The sequence below is a fragment of the Neurospora tetraspora genome (assembly GCF_033439725.1).
Source record: "Neurospora tetraspora strain CBS 560.94 chromosome Unknown B0H65scaffold_5, whole genome shotgun sequence".
NCBI classification, from domain to species: domain Eukaryota; kingdom Fungi; phylum Ascomycota; class Sordariomycetes; order Sordariales; family Sordariaceae; genus Neurospora; species Neurospora tetraspora.
This window is the reverse complement of record NW_026944387.1, coordinates 646,172-660,469: the sequence shown is the minus strand read 5'-3', so window position 1 is coordinate 660,469 and position 14,298 is coordinate 646,172. Positions and strand designations below refer to the sequence as shown.

At 52.8% G+C, this 14,298-nt stretch overlaps 4 protein-coding genes across 4 annotated transcripts; 1 reads left to right on the top strand and 3 right to left on the bottom strand.

Annotated features, from left to right (window-relative positions):
• Positions 1-511: 511 nt before the first annotated feature.
• B0H65DRAFT_218225 (uncharacterized protein) lies at positions 512-3,267 on the bottom strand. Its single transcript, XM_062822015.1, has 4 exons — positions 2,923-3,267; positions 1,643-2,855; positions 913-1,559; positions 512-729 (listed from the first exon to the last, which is right to left on the bottom strand). The coding sequence occupies exons 1-4, from the start codon at positions 3,069-3,071 to the stop codon at positions 612-614; spliced, it is 2,127 nt and encodes a 708-aa protein (XP_062680194.1). The 5' UTR covers positions 3,072-3,267; the 3' UTR covers positions 512-611.
• Positions 3,268-4,025: 758 nt separating this feature from the next.
• On the bottom strand, positions 4,026-5,884 carry B0H65DRAFT_428124 (uncharacterized protein; the record flags this gene model as incomplete). Its single annotated transcript, XM_062824735.1, has 3 exons — positions 4,026-4,509; positions 4,582-5,154; positions 5,214-5,884. 3 exons carry the CDS (start codon positions 5,882-5,884, stop codon positions 4,026-4,028), a joined length of 1,728 nt encoding a protein of 575 aa, XP_062680193.1.
• A 1,882-nt stretch (positions 5,885-7,766) lies between these two features.
• On the top strand, positions 7,767-9,686 carry B0H65DRAFT_218166 (uncharacterized protein). The gene is made up of 3 exons (XM_062822014.1): positions 7,767-8,287; positions 8,344-8,889; positions 8,948-9,686. Exons 1-3 carry the CDS (start codon positions 8,075-8,077, stop codon positions 9,491-9,493), a joined length of 1,305 nt encoding a protein of 434 aa, XP_062680192.1. The 5' UTR covers positions 7,767-8,074; the 3' UTR covers positions 9,494-9,686.
• Positions 9,682-13,803, bottom strand: B0H65DRAFT_468134 (glycoside hydrolase superfamily). Its single transcript, XM_062826945.1, has 5 exons — positions 13,471-13,803; positions 13,090-13,208; positions 11,756-13,030; positions 10,005-11,698; positions 9,682-9,931 (listed from the first exon to the last, which is right to left on the bottom strand). Exons 1-5 carry the CDS (start codon positions 13,509-13,511, stop codon positions 9,914-9,916), a joined length of 3,147 nt encoding a protein of 1,048 aa, XP_062680191.1. The 5' UTR covers positions 13,512-13,803; the 3' UTR covers positions 9,682-9,913.
• Between the last annotated feature and the right edge of the window lie 495 nt (positions 13,804-14,298).

Below are 14,298 nucleotides of genomic sequence, written 5' to 3'. Positions count from 1 at the left end.
CGCATTTTGAGACGGGGGTTGGTTGTCACTGACTTGGTGATGACTGGAGATTCGGGATGGATGAATGCCAGGCTACATGCATGACGCTCCTTGATAATTCTCCATGACCCAAGAACGATTAATTGAAATACCACGACGAAGGATCGTCAAGTTTGTGTGTGTCAAACCGAGATGGGACTTGCCTTGGGGTTGAAGCCTCATTAAAGACACAGTTATCTCTTGTCAAGTAGTGTTGTCCAAGACACGGTTTGAGGATGAAGGCAAGCACATAGCACATAGCATAGAATATGACCTCCCATTGTTCTTTACAGGAAGTCCAGGCATATATGTGATGTGATGTGATGTGATGTATCGTATCGTGTATTCCACTTCCGATGATAGATAGCATAGCCCGTTTTTCCCATGACAACATTAGGTATCTCCCAAATACAAAACACAAGAATAAAAAAAAAAAAAGGGGCACAATCTTCCAGCTGTGCAATGACGACGATGATAGGTATCCATCCTCCCAACCCAAACCCAAACCCAAACCCAAACTCCCAAAGCAGAACCTGAAATGAAACCAAACCAAATCATTCGACAACACAGATAAGAGACAAATAAGATGTCATTCATTCCGCAGCAAAATATCGTTTTGTTTTGCTTTTCGTTTGTTGAGCCTTGACTTCGGGCGGGACGATGGTGTGGTGAACGACGTGGGGGCGGTAGACTGCGTCTACTGGTGGCATCCTGTTCACACACAAAAAAAAATTAAAAGTACCAAGGTTAGCTAGCCATGTCTGTTTGTTGTTGTTGTTGTTGTATATAGACATGGTCCGTCGGAGGACTGAAGGACGGATAGATAAGATAAGGGAGGGGGGAGGGGGGGAAGAAAAAGAAGAAGAGAGGGGGAAGAAGAAGAGGAAAACTAACCAATCATCCAAACTCAGCGGGAAGTACTCATACAACAAATCCGCTGCCTCCAACGGACTTCCAACAACATTCTCCTTCTGACTACTCTGGTTCAGACTCTCGCTCTTCGTATTGTGCATTCCCGTCCCAGATGCTGCGCCGCCCAAGCCCAAACCAACACCAGTACCTATCCCCATCCCCATCCCCATCCCCATCCCCTTCCCACCCTCCTGCTTCAACCCACCACCACCACCCGACTTCGGATACAACGGGCTTCTCATATTATCACCCGACCCCGAGTTCGTTCTATTCATAGGCGGACTCCTCTGCTGCTGTTCGTCCTCCGATAGAGACAGACTAATCGGCAGAGCAGTCGGTATCATCGGTATTGAAGTCGTGGAAGAGGTGCTGCGGTGGTGAGTTTTGTGGGTGGTAGCTGAGGGAGTCAGCTTTCTTCGGGGGCCGTTGTTTTGGGCGTTATTGTTGTTGTTGTTGTTGTTGACGTCTGAGGGGGAATATCCCCACGATGGTATTGGTGGTCGGGAGCCGGGGTTCGGAGAAACGGACATGGCTAGTTTCTTGTTGGGGTGGTGTTGTTGCTGTTGAGGGTTGGGTGAGGTGCTGAAGGATTGAGGGGTGGGGGTTGAGGACCAGGCTGATGATGATGGCTTTGGACGGACGGGAGTTAGTACGTGATGATGGGGAGAGGAAGGGGATGAAAAAGTACCGGAGGGGGGCAGTGGAAACACACCTGATTCCCTAAGGAGTGATACCTCTGGAGCATTTCCGATCGATCCATACCCTGTTGTTGCTGTTGCTGTTGCGTTTGCAGTTGTTGTTTCCCATTGCTGCCGTTCCCGCCAGCGCCAACACCAACACCTACAGACCCCTCCGTACTCGTCCGCTGCAACATCCCCTTCCGATCGCCCGTCAGCGGAACATCCCTCCTACTATCAAAATTCCTCGGACTCCTCCCCCTCACAATCACCGGGCCGGACTGAATTTCCGCCAACTTGATCAACTTGTCCCCAGACTCGCTCGTCTTCGCCAACAAGTTAATCTGCACAACATAATGCTGCTGCAACCCTTTCCGCCGTCCGTTATTCGCCGTAGCATGCTTAAACTGCAACCGCTTCCACGACACCGGTATCGACACCCGATTCCCGCTCCCATCTACCTCCTGGCCTGCTGACAAGTCGAGTAACTGCTTCGGCGGCGTCGTCGCTGTTTTCGATGGTTCCTCCTGCGGTCCTGGGGCTTGTTGTCCTCCTTGCCCATTTCCCGCCGCCAAAGCAGGATTACTGCTCTTCCAAGGGATGCTGATAATCTCCGTCTGTTTGCCCTCAATACTCTCCGCAGCCGTAATCGACGCCCACAACTCTTTTATCGGCACCTGTCTCCCCCCACCCTGCTGCTCCCCATCTATCAAAAGCGAGCAATGCAGCGCATGTCTAGGCAGGGTAACCTGCCCCGTGCACTGCCACAGATTCCTTCGATAACACGTCAACTCCAAAGGTCTGGCGCCGGGGTGCTGTGCCTGGCCCTGCTCCGGCGTGTTGCTGGCGAACACGTCCTCGGCGACGAAGAACATGCCGTATAGCTCGGCGGTCATGTTAAGGTCGGCGAACCGGCCGGTTTCAGAGTCGATGAGGGTGGCCTGCCCGGAGGGGATGGGCGGGCTGAAGCCTAGCAGTTTGTTGTCGAGGAGGTCGGAAGGGGAGTCGGCTTCGTTGGTGGTTATTTTGAGGGCGGCTTCGGCTTCGGCTGCGACGGCGCCGACGATGGGGCCCCCGACGGATGGGAGGTTGTATGCCGTGTGGCCGCCGTGGCTGCGCCCTTGCGAGTGCCCGGGGAAGGGAGGGTAGGATGTTGTCGTGGAGAAGGGGTCTTCGAAGGTGAAGTTGTCGAAGTCGTAGGCGGATGGAGTGAAGGGGATTCCGGCGTGGAGGTCGGAATTGACATCGCTGTGGATTGGGATCGGGAGGTTAGTTTTGCGATTGCTGGTGGTGTTGAGGTGGTGACATGACATACAGAAGCGCTTCGTCAAAGCCAAAGGGATCGCCCATGCCCATTCCCATTCCCATTCCCATAGGCTGACCAGCGGCGTTCAGCCCGAGGGCGTCGGCGGTATTGGCCGTTGCGCCATTGGGGAGCTGTGGTATGGAGTTGAAGCTGGCCATTGCATTGTCGTGGTGTAACAGATCAGTATCGGTCTCGTGTGTCGATCGAGTGTTGATCTGGCGGAAGAGATCCCGGATAACGATGTCGCTTATGCCTTGAAACACATGGTGTGGTGTGTCCGTTATCCGGGGTGTTTCTCGACGTCCTCCGTTCAATCGGCCAAGGTTGAGGCTGAGGGAATCGCGGCCTGGACTTGTTGGTCGGCGATGGCGAAAGATGCTATCATTGGGAGTATCGCCAGATATCAAGGGTCTTGTCGAGATTGCGCCGTGTGATCAGTCGAGGTGGAATGGGTTGCGACGGGACGGGTAAGAGTGTGGTGGTATTATCGTTGTCGGCTTGCACCAACTGATCCAGTCGGATGTCAGTGAGGCCAAGCAGAGAGGCTGTGATCAACTGTATCTGCAGTGGTTATAGTGTTCAGTCAGAGGCCAAAGTGGCGAGGCCATGGTAGCGTCGTACAGAATATTGACTGCCAAGACACTGTCCGCTTGGGGGTTGGATGTGCCGTGTGCCAAACATCCAATTCGCACCGAGAACCCTAGAGAGTCAGGTTACACTGACGCTCGATGACCCCTCATATTTTCGCCATCAGAGTCAATCGCGTTTCAGGCTTCATGCCTTGTTGTCGGAAGTCATCTTTCTGCTCATGACAGACTGACGAGCGTTTGGCATCTTGAACTTTGAAGAGAAGACGGGATGAAGAAAGAAACTCGAGTGGAGAAGAGATGAACCCCAGACGGGACAAGTGGAGACCTTCTTCCCGTCAAGAGTGGAGTCTGGGGTTCCGACGAACACAGTGTCAATTGACCGATAGTCTTGCTTGTGGGTTTTGGCGACGACATGGTCACAGGAAACTCGAAGATATCACGACGATGACTTGATCATATCGGTTCGTGTTGAAGTAGAAAAATGTCCACAACCAAGGTTTATATCAGTAATGCCCAGCAAATCTACGCCGTCCCCTTCTCATCCAGCCTCCTCCCCTCCTCCTCCATCACCCCCGCCAACGACACTGCCGCCCCAAGCAATGAACTCTCCTTCGCCTGAACCAGCTCTATCCTCTGCTCGTTGGAATCCTGACCCGCCGACAACATCAGCGCGTCCAAGTACCACTGTAGCGTTTCCTTGTATTCAGGAAAGTATGACAAAACTGACCCGGTATAGCCTACCGCGGTCCGCTCTATCTTCAACTCTACTGCGGTCTCATCACTGAACGGCGACTCCGGCTCAAGTTCATTTGGAAAGCTTTTTTCGGCCCCATTCTTCAGCTCCCACAGCGCAAACAACGAAGCAGCGACAATGGAAGCCGACCGCTGGGCTATGTAACCCGCTAGTTGCTGCATGAACCGCATGTCCTCGGTGCTAGGATTACCCGCTGGTAGGCGGTAAAGCTGTGAAAAGACTGCGTTGGCCTTGCCTCCGGAATCTAAGCCACTGATACATTGCATCGTGTTAGCAATCTGGGGATCAACAGATAACTGAAAGAGAGAAAGTAGCGTAACTTACTCTACCATCAACGACATGGTCTCGGTATCCATCGAGTAAGCTTCCAACAGCAGTGGCGGTATTTCTCCTCCCAACACACCCGTCGTTTTGATAGCTTCCACCAGCGCGATCCGGAAAACTTCACCTAGGTAATACCCACTGACTAGATGCTCAAGTGGCTGGAAGTCCGGTCTCTCATGAGCGGCTTTGAGTATCTTATCCCATCTCGTCAGGGGCAAAATGTCACGGCCGAACATGCCCAACTCTGTGTTAACCATCACGTGGCTCGCTTGCTCATACCAACTGGTAGGTCTTGCCCCAAACTTGGATTTTCCAATAAGATTTACCGGGAGGTGGGCGGCGATGTTTACACCCGTGCCAAGAATCAGCCCGAAGCGGGTCGATGGGTTGTAGTATGCTGATGAAAGCAAGGTGGCGTTGGAATCGTTGACGATGGAGACTACCTCGACGTTCACTTGGAGTTCTCGGAGAATCTTGTTACATGTGGCGCCCAGGTCCTGTCCGATCAGTCCGTCACATGCAAGAAAACTCTTGCCCATGGGGCAGATGTTTCCTCCGTTGGGTGATGTTTGCCTGTCGTGCTGTTAGTTGGCTGGTCTCGGGATGAAAGAAAAGTGAAGTGGATGACATACTCTAGAGGAAAGCTCCACGCTAGTCCCATAGGCATCGGAACTCCCGATTCGTATCCGTCTTTTGAAATGCGCCCGGCGTCGATTGCTTTCTTCACAAATGAATCTATTTTCCATGCCATCCACTTGAAGAAATCTGCCCCTGCAAGTAGCCGAACATTTCTCTCTATCGTATAGTTGTCCATGTGAACAATGGTACTGTCGCCATCATCTGCAGTTCCTCGGCCCTTCAGATCCACCAGACCAACGCGGAGTGTCGAACCACCAACGTCAACCGCCAGATACTGGCCACGCTCGTGTCCGCCAGGTAGTTGGTGGTTGTAAGAGGGAAGCATACATGCTGGGTTGGTCTGTAACCCTTCTCGAAATTGTTCCTTGAGCTTTTTGGAGAGCAACAGAAGAGGGTCGTCTAGGTTTGCGCTTGTATCGCCGTTGTTTGGTGTGATCCAAGAATGTCCGTCTCGCGGGAACAGATTGTTGTCGATTGGTCCAAGAAGGAGTTCTTTGGCCTCTTTGAGAAACTCCTCCCTAGTCCGTTGAAATGTCTTGGTCTGCTTGACTTTTGTTTGGTCGGATTTTGGACTAATCCAAAACGCGAGTAAGGCTTGTAGGAAGGACCTGCCGCGCGAGATCGATTTGAGGGCGGTTATTATAATTCGTTTGAGGGATGCCATTGCGGAAACGAGCGGTTGCTTGGCATTTGAGATGGAGAGTGAAGTAGAGGAAGGACGCCCTTCTTAAGTCATTGAAAGAATCAAGGGAGGATAAGACAAGTGCCGAATGAATGGGTTGCGCCTGATCTAACCATACTCTGACAGAATGATGAATGCTGTCGAGAGTGAGAAAATAACACGTCGCTGGTCTTGTCTCCTTCACCACTGGGTAACCTGGTGAGCCCAAAGACTGACAAGCCGATGAATACGGATCGTCGAATGAATACGAAGGTGACCTTGAGGCTCTGCTCTAAAAGAAGCAGTAGTTTAGACTGTTGGAGGTAGAGTACAGTGGTGTGGTGGTGAGAAGCAACAGGTAAGGTGACAAGAAGGAAGGAAAAGGTAACGAGCTGATGAGGGGAGAAAGACCAGAAGGCTCGTAAGGAGCCGCGGCTGGAAAACCCACTAACAAAATGTCATGTTACAGCCGTGGAAGACGGCACTGTTAGTCGCCCAGGATCGCAAGGGATATGGCTCTCTTGATCTAGATGCTATGTTGTGAGGTAGTGAGGCTCCTCACCCCAAGCTAATAAGCTGAAGCATCGACCGATCGCAGGCATGACACTCTTTGAGTCAAACCTGGTGATTCAGTGTGCCAGTTATGGATAGGTCAACAGCTTCAACTTCTGAAGTTTAAGGGAACGAGTTGTCAAGACGAAACCTCAACTGGAGGATAATATGGAGGTGTTGGGTGCAAGTGTGAAAATATTGCGAATAAAGAGCAGAGCAGAGCCAATGACAAGACAAAGCAGCTGAGTGTAACCAGGAGAACGGCAAGCGGGTTGCAACTTGCAGCGCTTGATTGCAAGGGACGGATGCGAGGCGGGGTTCTGTGCAGGAGAAAGAAGGCCTGTGGAAGGCTATCATTGAGTGCCATGGTCGCCGCTCGCCGTGTCAGTCAACGAGTGTGTCTCGGGAATTGGTGGGAAAGTAACGTTGCCTTGGTGTCGGTCTTTGGGTTGGCACTTGCTCGGTCTTTTGGGCGCTGGAAGTAGAGAGGGGGCACTTTGACTTCAAACCATTGCGATCAGTAATCTAGAACAACCGAGGGGCAGAAAGTGTGACAATCAATGGACAAGAAACCGTGGTCGATAGGACCGGTTCGACTGTTTGGAGTCCATCCAGAATGCGATCTTGACATGGAGGGTTGGAATGTGGGATTGAAGGTTGAAGATTGAAGGAGTCGGAATCCAAATTGACAAGCCGAGCCAAGTACAGTGCACCGTTGAGCATGGCCCGTGCGACAGGTCCTGCCTTGAATCTGGGCACTAAAAGCTTATGGCTGGAGTGCACGAGCCATATCAAATCACATCGAGGAAAGAGCTCGACGACGACGACGATCCAGTTCCATCAAACTTTGTGCGTACCTTCCTCCACTAGCTCACAAGGAGTCCCCCGAGTTGAAGGTTGCAATACAATGCCGATTTTCACTATTACAACAAAGCCGCCTTGCCTATCGGATGAAATCGCGACGAGTGTCTTCTACGACGCAGGTATCACCTGTGCGTGGATCAGCGCAGGACGACGGAGATAACGGTGTTGAGACGTCACCTCACTCAGGTCTCTCCCTCCACATTTTCTCTTTATTCTCAGTCGCCTATGTGACAAGATCAGAACGACGAGTGTCTGTCGCCGCCAATCACAATCACACAAACCTGTCACTCTTCCCTCCACGACCGCTGGCCCCAGTGATCTTCCGAAGCTATCGACATCAAGATTTCCAAGATGAACGTTCCATCAGCCCTCCCCTCTCTCTCTAGACCTGAAGATTGGGGAAGCCATCTGGAAGCTACGATGGATCATCGCTGACGGCATTCATCGTTGCGGGGTCGACTTGCCATTTCGTGGAGGTATCCGTCATGGACTGACCTCGGAGTTGATGGTCGCTCTTGCCAGTCTTTGTGTCATGAGTGAGGATGCCAGTGCACCTTGATGGCTCCCATCATGAGAGCTGTCCTACTAAACGTCTCACAAACTTCCATTTTTTCCCTTGAGTCGTTTCTCTCCCCGTACACCCAGACATTGCTCTAAGAACAGTATCATTAGCCCGTTCCTGGCAATCTTCTCTGCCATTAACAGTATCTCTTCTTATCCCTCACCCATTCGAGCACCCTGTCTTCATTTCCCCTACCATTTAACTCAACCGGCAACATGGGGCTCATCATCCGCGACAACGCCGAATCCGCCAGTTCCTACGTGGCCGACTACATCGTCGATCGCATCACCTCCTTCTCTCCTACCCAGACTCGCCCCTTTGTCCTCGGTCTCCCAACCGGCTCCAGTCCCCTCGGCATCTACAAGTCTCTTGTAGAGAAGTACAAAGCTGGTTTGGTCTCCTTCGAAAATGTCATAACCTTCAATATGGTAAGAACAAACACTCACATCTTCCTCTTCCCATATCTTGCTGACAACTATCCCAGGACGAATACATCTCCCTTCCCCCGACCCATCCTCAATCCTACGCCTCCTACATGCACGACAACTTCTTCTCCCACGTCAATATACCCCCGCAAAACATCAACCTTCTCAATGGCCTCGCTCCAGACCTCGCTGCCGAGTGCTCACGCTACGAATCCAAGATTGCTGCCGCCGACGGAATTGACCTGTTTCTTGCCGGCCTGGGAGAGGATGGACACCTAGCTTTCAACGAGCCCGGTTCCAGCTTGGCCTCACGAACGCGTGTCGTGACACTAGCAGAGGACACCATCCTCGCAAACAGTCGATTCTTCGACGATGATGTGGATAAAGTGCCCCGGATGGCGTTGACGGTGGGGGTAAAGACGGTCCTGGAGGCGAAGGAAGTGCTGATGATTGTTCTTGGTGCGAGAAAGGCGAGAGCATTGAAAAAGTGTGTAGAGGAGGGGGTGAGTTGTATGTGGACTGGCTCGGCACTGCAAATGCATGAGAGGGCTATCGTGGTTTGTGACGAGGAGGCGGCGGGTGAGCTGAGGTGGAAGACGGTCAAGGTTCGTGTTTCTGTCAGTTGTCGGTTGATGAAGAACAGACAATGCTAATGTGTGGCAGTACTTTAAATCGATTGAACACCGAGAATCCGGCCCTGACCACAGCCCTGACCAATCCCTGCCCATCAGGAACGACCTTGGTGCCTCCCAGACCAACCTCAAAACCGCCGCCGGACCACTAACACCAGAGTCAACGCCAAAAGCAACTGCCACACACACCTCATCTTCTCCCATTTCTCCGGTGGCAGAAACGGCCCCAACACTTCTCACCACATCTTTTGATGCAGACCAGTCCCCAGTCTATACGTCCTTGGAGAAAGAAATCCTCGCCCAACCCGTGCCCAAAAGTCATGGTCTCCTAGGACTCCTCGGGACTTCATCATTTCCACCCATCGAGTCAGCCACCCGCCATTCCCGAGAGCCGTCTCGAGCTCGATCCCACTCCCACTCACAATCAGACGGCCATGCCTCGGACGGAGACTCTGAAACAGAGTCGGAGTACATTGACCTAGAGCCAGACAGAATGGCCTCCAGGCTAAGTGATGCCGCTTTTGCTGCTGAAGCGTTGAGAAGGTTGACGCCGAATCCTGAAGAGGGGAGAAGGTAAGTAAGGGCAGTGAGGAGGGTATCGGGTCCAAGTCTGGTGCTATTTCAAACCTGTGGATGGAGAGTGGCGAAGAAGATTGTTCCAATGACTGGATACGCCACGGAGTAAACCGACTGTATCCCCTAATTTTGGAATAACCCAAAGAACAGAACAGAATCACTAAACAAGACATTTTCTCATTGTTACTCCTATACCTAAGAAGTAAAGAGATCCGCTTAGAATCTTCAGGGCTAGGTGGCTAAGTAAAGGAAATCGAATCGTATATCGCAGGAAGTACACCCGCTCAATTTGTCAAAATAACTAGCAACAAAAACGAGGCCCAAGATCAAGTCATCTCCAATACCAACACATTGCGTTGACATCGTACCTGAATAGCAGAGAACCATGTCATGAATCATATCCAAGCTGAGGGAAACCGGCTTAAGCAAGCGAAGCAAACTGTAATCAGGTCAGCAATCGATCACTTCCCAACATTGTTCCCTTGTATCAAGAAAGAAGGGGGGACACTCACCTGCTCAACCCCATTAACCACCTCTTCCCAAACCTGCTGAACCTCAAATCCCATGCCCAACAACGTTTCCACACTATTCCCCTGGCCCTGGCCCTGGCCAAGATCTCCATCCGCAGAGCCACTGCCACCGCCATTGCTCACCCAACTCAAAACGCAACAAGCCATCTTATCCCTCTTATTCTGTCTCAACCCCAACATCACCAAGCCCTGCAACACCAAGTTTGCGTTTGCTTGCTGTTGCCCCATCATCGTCATGGATGACATGGATGACGACGACACCACAGGCGCAATGATCCCCCCCGTCGTGAACTCCATCCCACCACTGCCACTAGACGTCGCCGACGGTAGAGAAGGGACATGGAAGTACCGCCCCAGGTCGCTGCTGATTACTACGGTGCCTACCAGTTGTTCTTCTTGAGGAGTCCCCGGGGCTTGGGCTTGGATCTTGGCGCGGATGATCCATGTGTTGTGCTGGGGTTTGGAAGATAGGAGAGCTAGGCGGTAGAGTTGGAGGATCTCGGGGGAGGAACTTGAATGGGCAGATACAAAAGCGAGGACGGATTCCTGTTCTGGGGTAGTCGGGGTTGCATGGGTGCGGCCTTGGCCGTGGATGAGGTCGAAGGAGACGCCGGCAAGCTGGAGGGTGGTGGGGAGGTCTGGAGGTGATGACCACGTTTGGAGAGAGGGGAGGAGGAGGTTGAAGATTTTGCGCAAACTGGTGCGCCCCCCGCCGGTGGAGGATGAGGATGAAGATGAAGAAGAAGAAGAGGAGGGAGAAACGTCCCAGCCGCAGGTGCTGGAAAACCAGGATTTCAGGCCGGAGGAGGCAGCTGCTGCTGAGGGGGTGGTGGAAGTGGTGGAGCCGGGGGTTATAGCTGAGGACATGGAAAGGGTGTCGGAATTGTCGAGCGGGATGCCGGGGAAGATACCCGGTAGACAGCACCCCAGCTGAAGTTGCTTAATGTCTGGGTGTTTCTGAAGGAGGTTCCTCACGGCTCGGCGATGGAGGGAGTACCCGATCGAAACGTTGCGCTTGGACGGGTCGACGAAGATGGCGCCTATGACTCCCGTGGACGTGGAGGGGAGGTAATAAGTGGAACAGAATCCGTACAAGGCGCCGGTCGAGGAGTTGCGGACGACAAAGTGCTGCTCTTCCATTTCGTGTTTTTCCACCATGTCTGGCATGAAAGGTTGAGACAACAGCGAGAACGATTGCGGGCCGAAGGCGTAAAAGTGCTGATGATTGGGAGCGCTGCCCCGGACCATGGCGAAGAGCAGATCTTGCAGTCCCTTGGTGTCTCTTTCGACGTCGTAGGGCTCGACGAGCCAGTGCTGCGTTCGGGTCTTGGATTTGCCTCCCGCTGAGCTTTGCACTGCCTTGCGCGGTGCTTTTCGGAGAGTACCGGGTAGTGTGCCGTGGGGGGTGAAAGCGCCGAATAAGGCGCGGACCAAGGCGGACATGGCGGTTTCGGTGAAGTCGAAGGTGCAGATGTAGGTCCCGATGGATTTGTCCATGGCGAAGTCGTAGGGGGAGGAGACGGCTATGACGACGAGGTTCTTTTTGTGGCCGGAGGCTTTGAGCAGGGAACACATCATTGCTACGTGCTTGGTGAAGCCGGCTTGGTAGAGGTTCCTGTTGGCGTCGGCGGTGAGGAGGATGATGGTTGAGGCGCGTTGGATGAGGGATTCGTGAACTGGATGCTGTTAGTAAGGGGATCTCGAAGGGGGGGAAGACGGAAAGGGAGAGTTACCTGGCCGCACACCGTTGGCGGTATAAGAGGTGTGAAGCAACTTCCCATGCCTAGCACGAGCCAGAGATCTTCCAAGTTCTCTAAACACTCCCTCACCACTCATGATAGCACTCCGCTCCCTATGTATCCATTTATCATGAATCGGATTCTCCGACTTGACCTTGGACGAACTCTCAAGAATAGTCTTCGTCATCGCCGACGCCGGCAACGGCTTAACCAGCGGCGTCAAGAGCAGCAGTTCCTCCTCCTGATGCATGCTCTCATTCAGCGGCAACAGCTTCTCGTTATCCCTCATCACCGTAATCGAGTCATCATACGCCTTCATGCTCAACGCCAGGTGACTCGGATGGATCTGCTTCAGCAGCGAAATCCCCGGCGGATTCAGCGCCTTCGCCCAATCCGTACACCCCCTCTTCATCTTCAACACCCTTCTCAGACTCGTATAAATCCTCTCTTTCGTCAACACCTCATTCTCCAACCCCAACTTCAACCCCGAAATTGCCTCCAGCTGGACATCATACGCCCTACACAACAGCACCAAATCACAACCCGCCTGCACAGCCATGATCGTCCCCGTCCTCACCCCCATCTCGGTACGAAGCGCTTCCATCTCCAAACACTCCGATATCGCTACCCCGGTGAACCCCAGCTCTTCGCGAAGTAACTCATCAATCACTTGCTCGCTCAAACACGCATGCGCCACTTTCATGCTCGGATTCGCGATCCCGCACCCGCCCACGAACATGGCATCCAGTTTGCCCGTGGCAATCGCGTTCCGGAACGGCACCAGCGCTGACAAAGCTAGTTCTTCGAGGGTTTGCGTGATGATGGGTATATCCAGACTACTCCCCAAAAAATCCAGATTCCCATAACTCGGGAAATGTTTGCCGCATGTAGCCACGCCGGCGTCTTTATACCCCTTCATGGCGGCAATGCCATACTGCGAGACTTCCTGCGGATCATCGCTCGTTGCGCGGACTCCCAAAGGTTGGTAGCGCGCGTTGGTGAGGACGTCGAGAACGGGGCCCAGGATCAGGTTGACGCCGCAGGCGGAGACTTCGGTTGCTGTTGCTTTGGCTAGTTGGTAGGAGAGGTCCGGGGAGCCGGCTGCTGCTTGGCCCATGGAGGAGGGGAATTGGCAGATGTGTTCTTCGTCGAAGAGGGAGTTGACGCCGCCGTTTTCTTGGTCGAGGGCGATGAGGAGGGGTTGGGGGTGGCCGGATTGGTGAGCGATGGTTTGGAGCTCTTGGACGAGCTTTGCTGTTTGGTGGGCGGCTGGTGATGGGGTGTTAGTCCTTGTTGTAAGGAGAGTTGATGGGGAGAATCATGACTACATTTTAGGTTCTTGGCTGTTAGGAGGATGGAGCCCAAGTGGTGGTCTGCTATGAGTTCACGGATTTGGGGGGTCACTTCGGTGCCGTCCCATCCCATGATTAACATTTGGCCTATGGCCCTGGATGGGGGAGTGAGGCATGAGGTTAGCTAGGTGTGCAGTATATTGAGTGACTTGGAGGAGAGTATGGAAGCAATTATCCGGGACCGGGACCGGGACCGGAAGATGACCCGGGGAACGACCCGGGAACGGGATAACGGGTGTGGTAGCCATGTGTAAAACCATCCGGACGGCAACCCGGGAAACTGGATACCGGGTCCGGTGACCATAACCACGTGTGAAGTGAGTGATGTAGAACTTGGATGAGATGAAGTGTACGTACCAGTCCAAATCCTGCCATAGTGGGTCTAGATCGGCGTCCATGGTGATTGGAGCTGAGGAGGTTGACCAAGGTCGGTAGGGCTGAAGATGAGTGAACCAAAAGCGGAGAAGCGGCGCTGTCTCGATGTTTCAATTCCAGACTATGGGGATAATGTCATGTCACGTAACGGCTATAGCAAAATGGCTGAGTATCGCCGGATGGGGTCTTGGTGTTGAAGTGGTGAGTGGAGGTGAAGGTTGTGTGTGCCGGTGTAACAACAGGTCGTCGAACATGGAGAACACGTTAACGCGGTTGGTGCTGTTGGTGGTGGTGAGATTGTAGTGCTACAGTAGCCGCTAAAGAACCACTGTGGCCGACGTGAAAAAGAAAATAATGATTGGCCGACTGGTGATTATATCAACGGCGCTTGGCCAGATTGGGTAGGTGTTGTTTCCTTTTCTTTTCCACCAACCTCTTCTGACTTTTGGTTTTCTTCCCGTGATCTTCCTCTGGACAACGTCGCTTTTGAGGTTCTGTATTCTTGCCTTCTGGACTTGACCGGCAACGTTACATTTGGGACCTTCATGATAAAGACTCGCAACAATCCATATCAACACCCACACGTCTCGGTGTCGATTTGAAGGTGTGATGGATCCGGCGACCCGAGTACCTGGTCCAGCGACCAATGCCGAGCCAACATCTCTCCTCTGACAATCGCGGTGGTGATGGAGTGATGTTGATGTGACAGGAAAACCTTCTACGGCTGAGCTTCGTCCGAGAATCACCTCTGTCGTTGACGAATACCATTCGCGGCAGACACCATGTGCGCCCTTCGTTGACAACAATCCA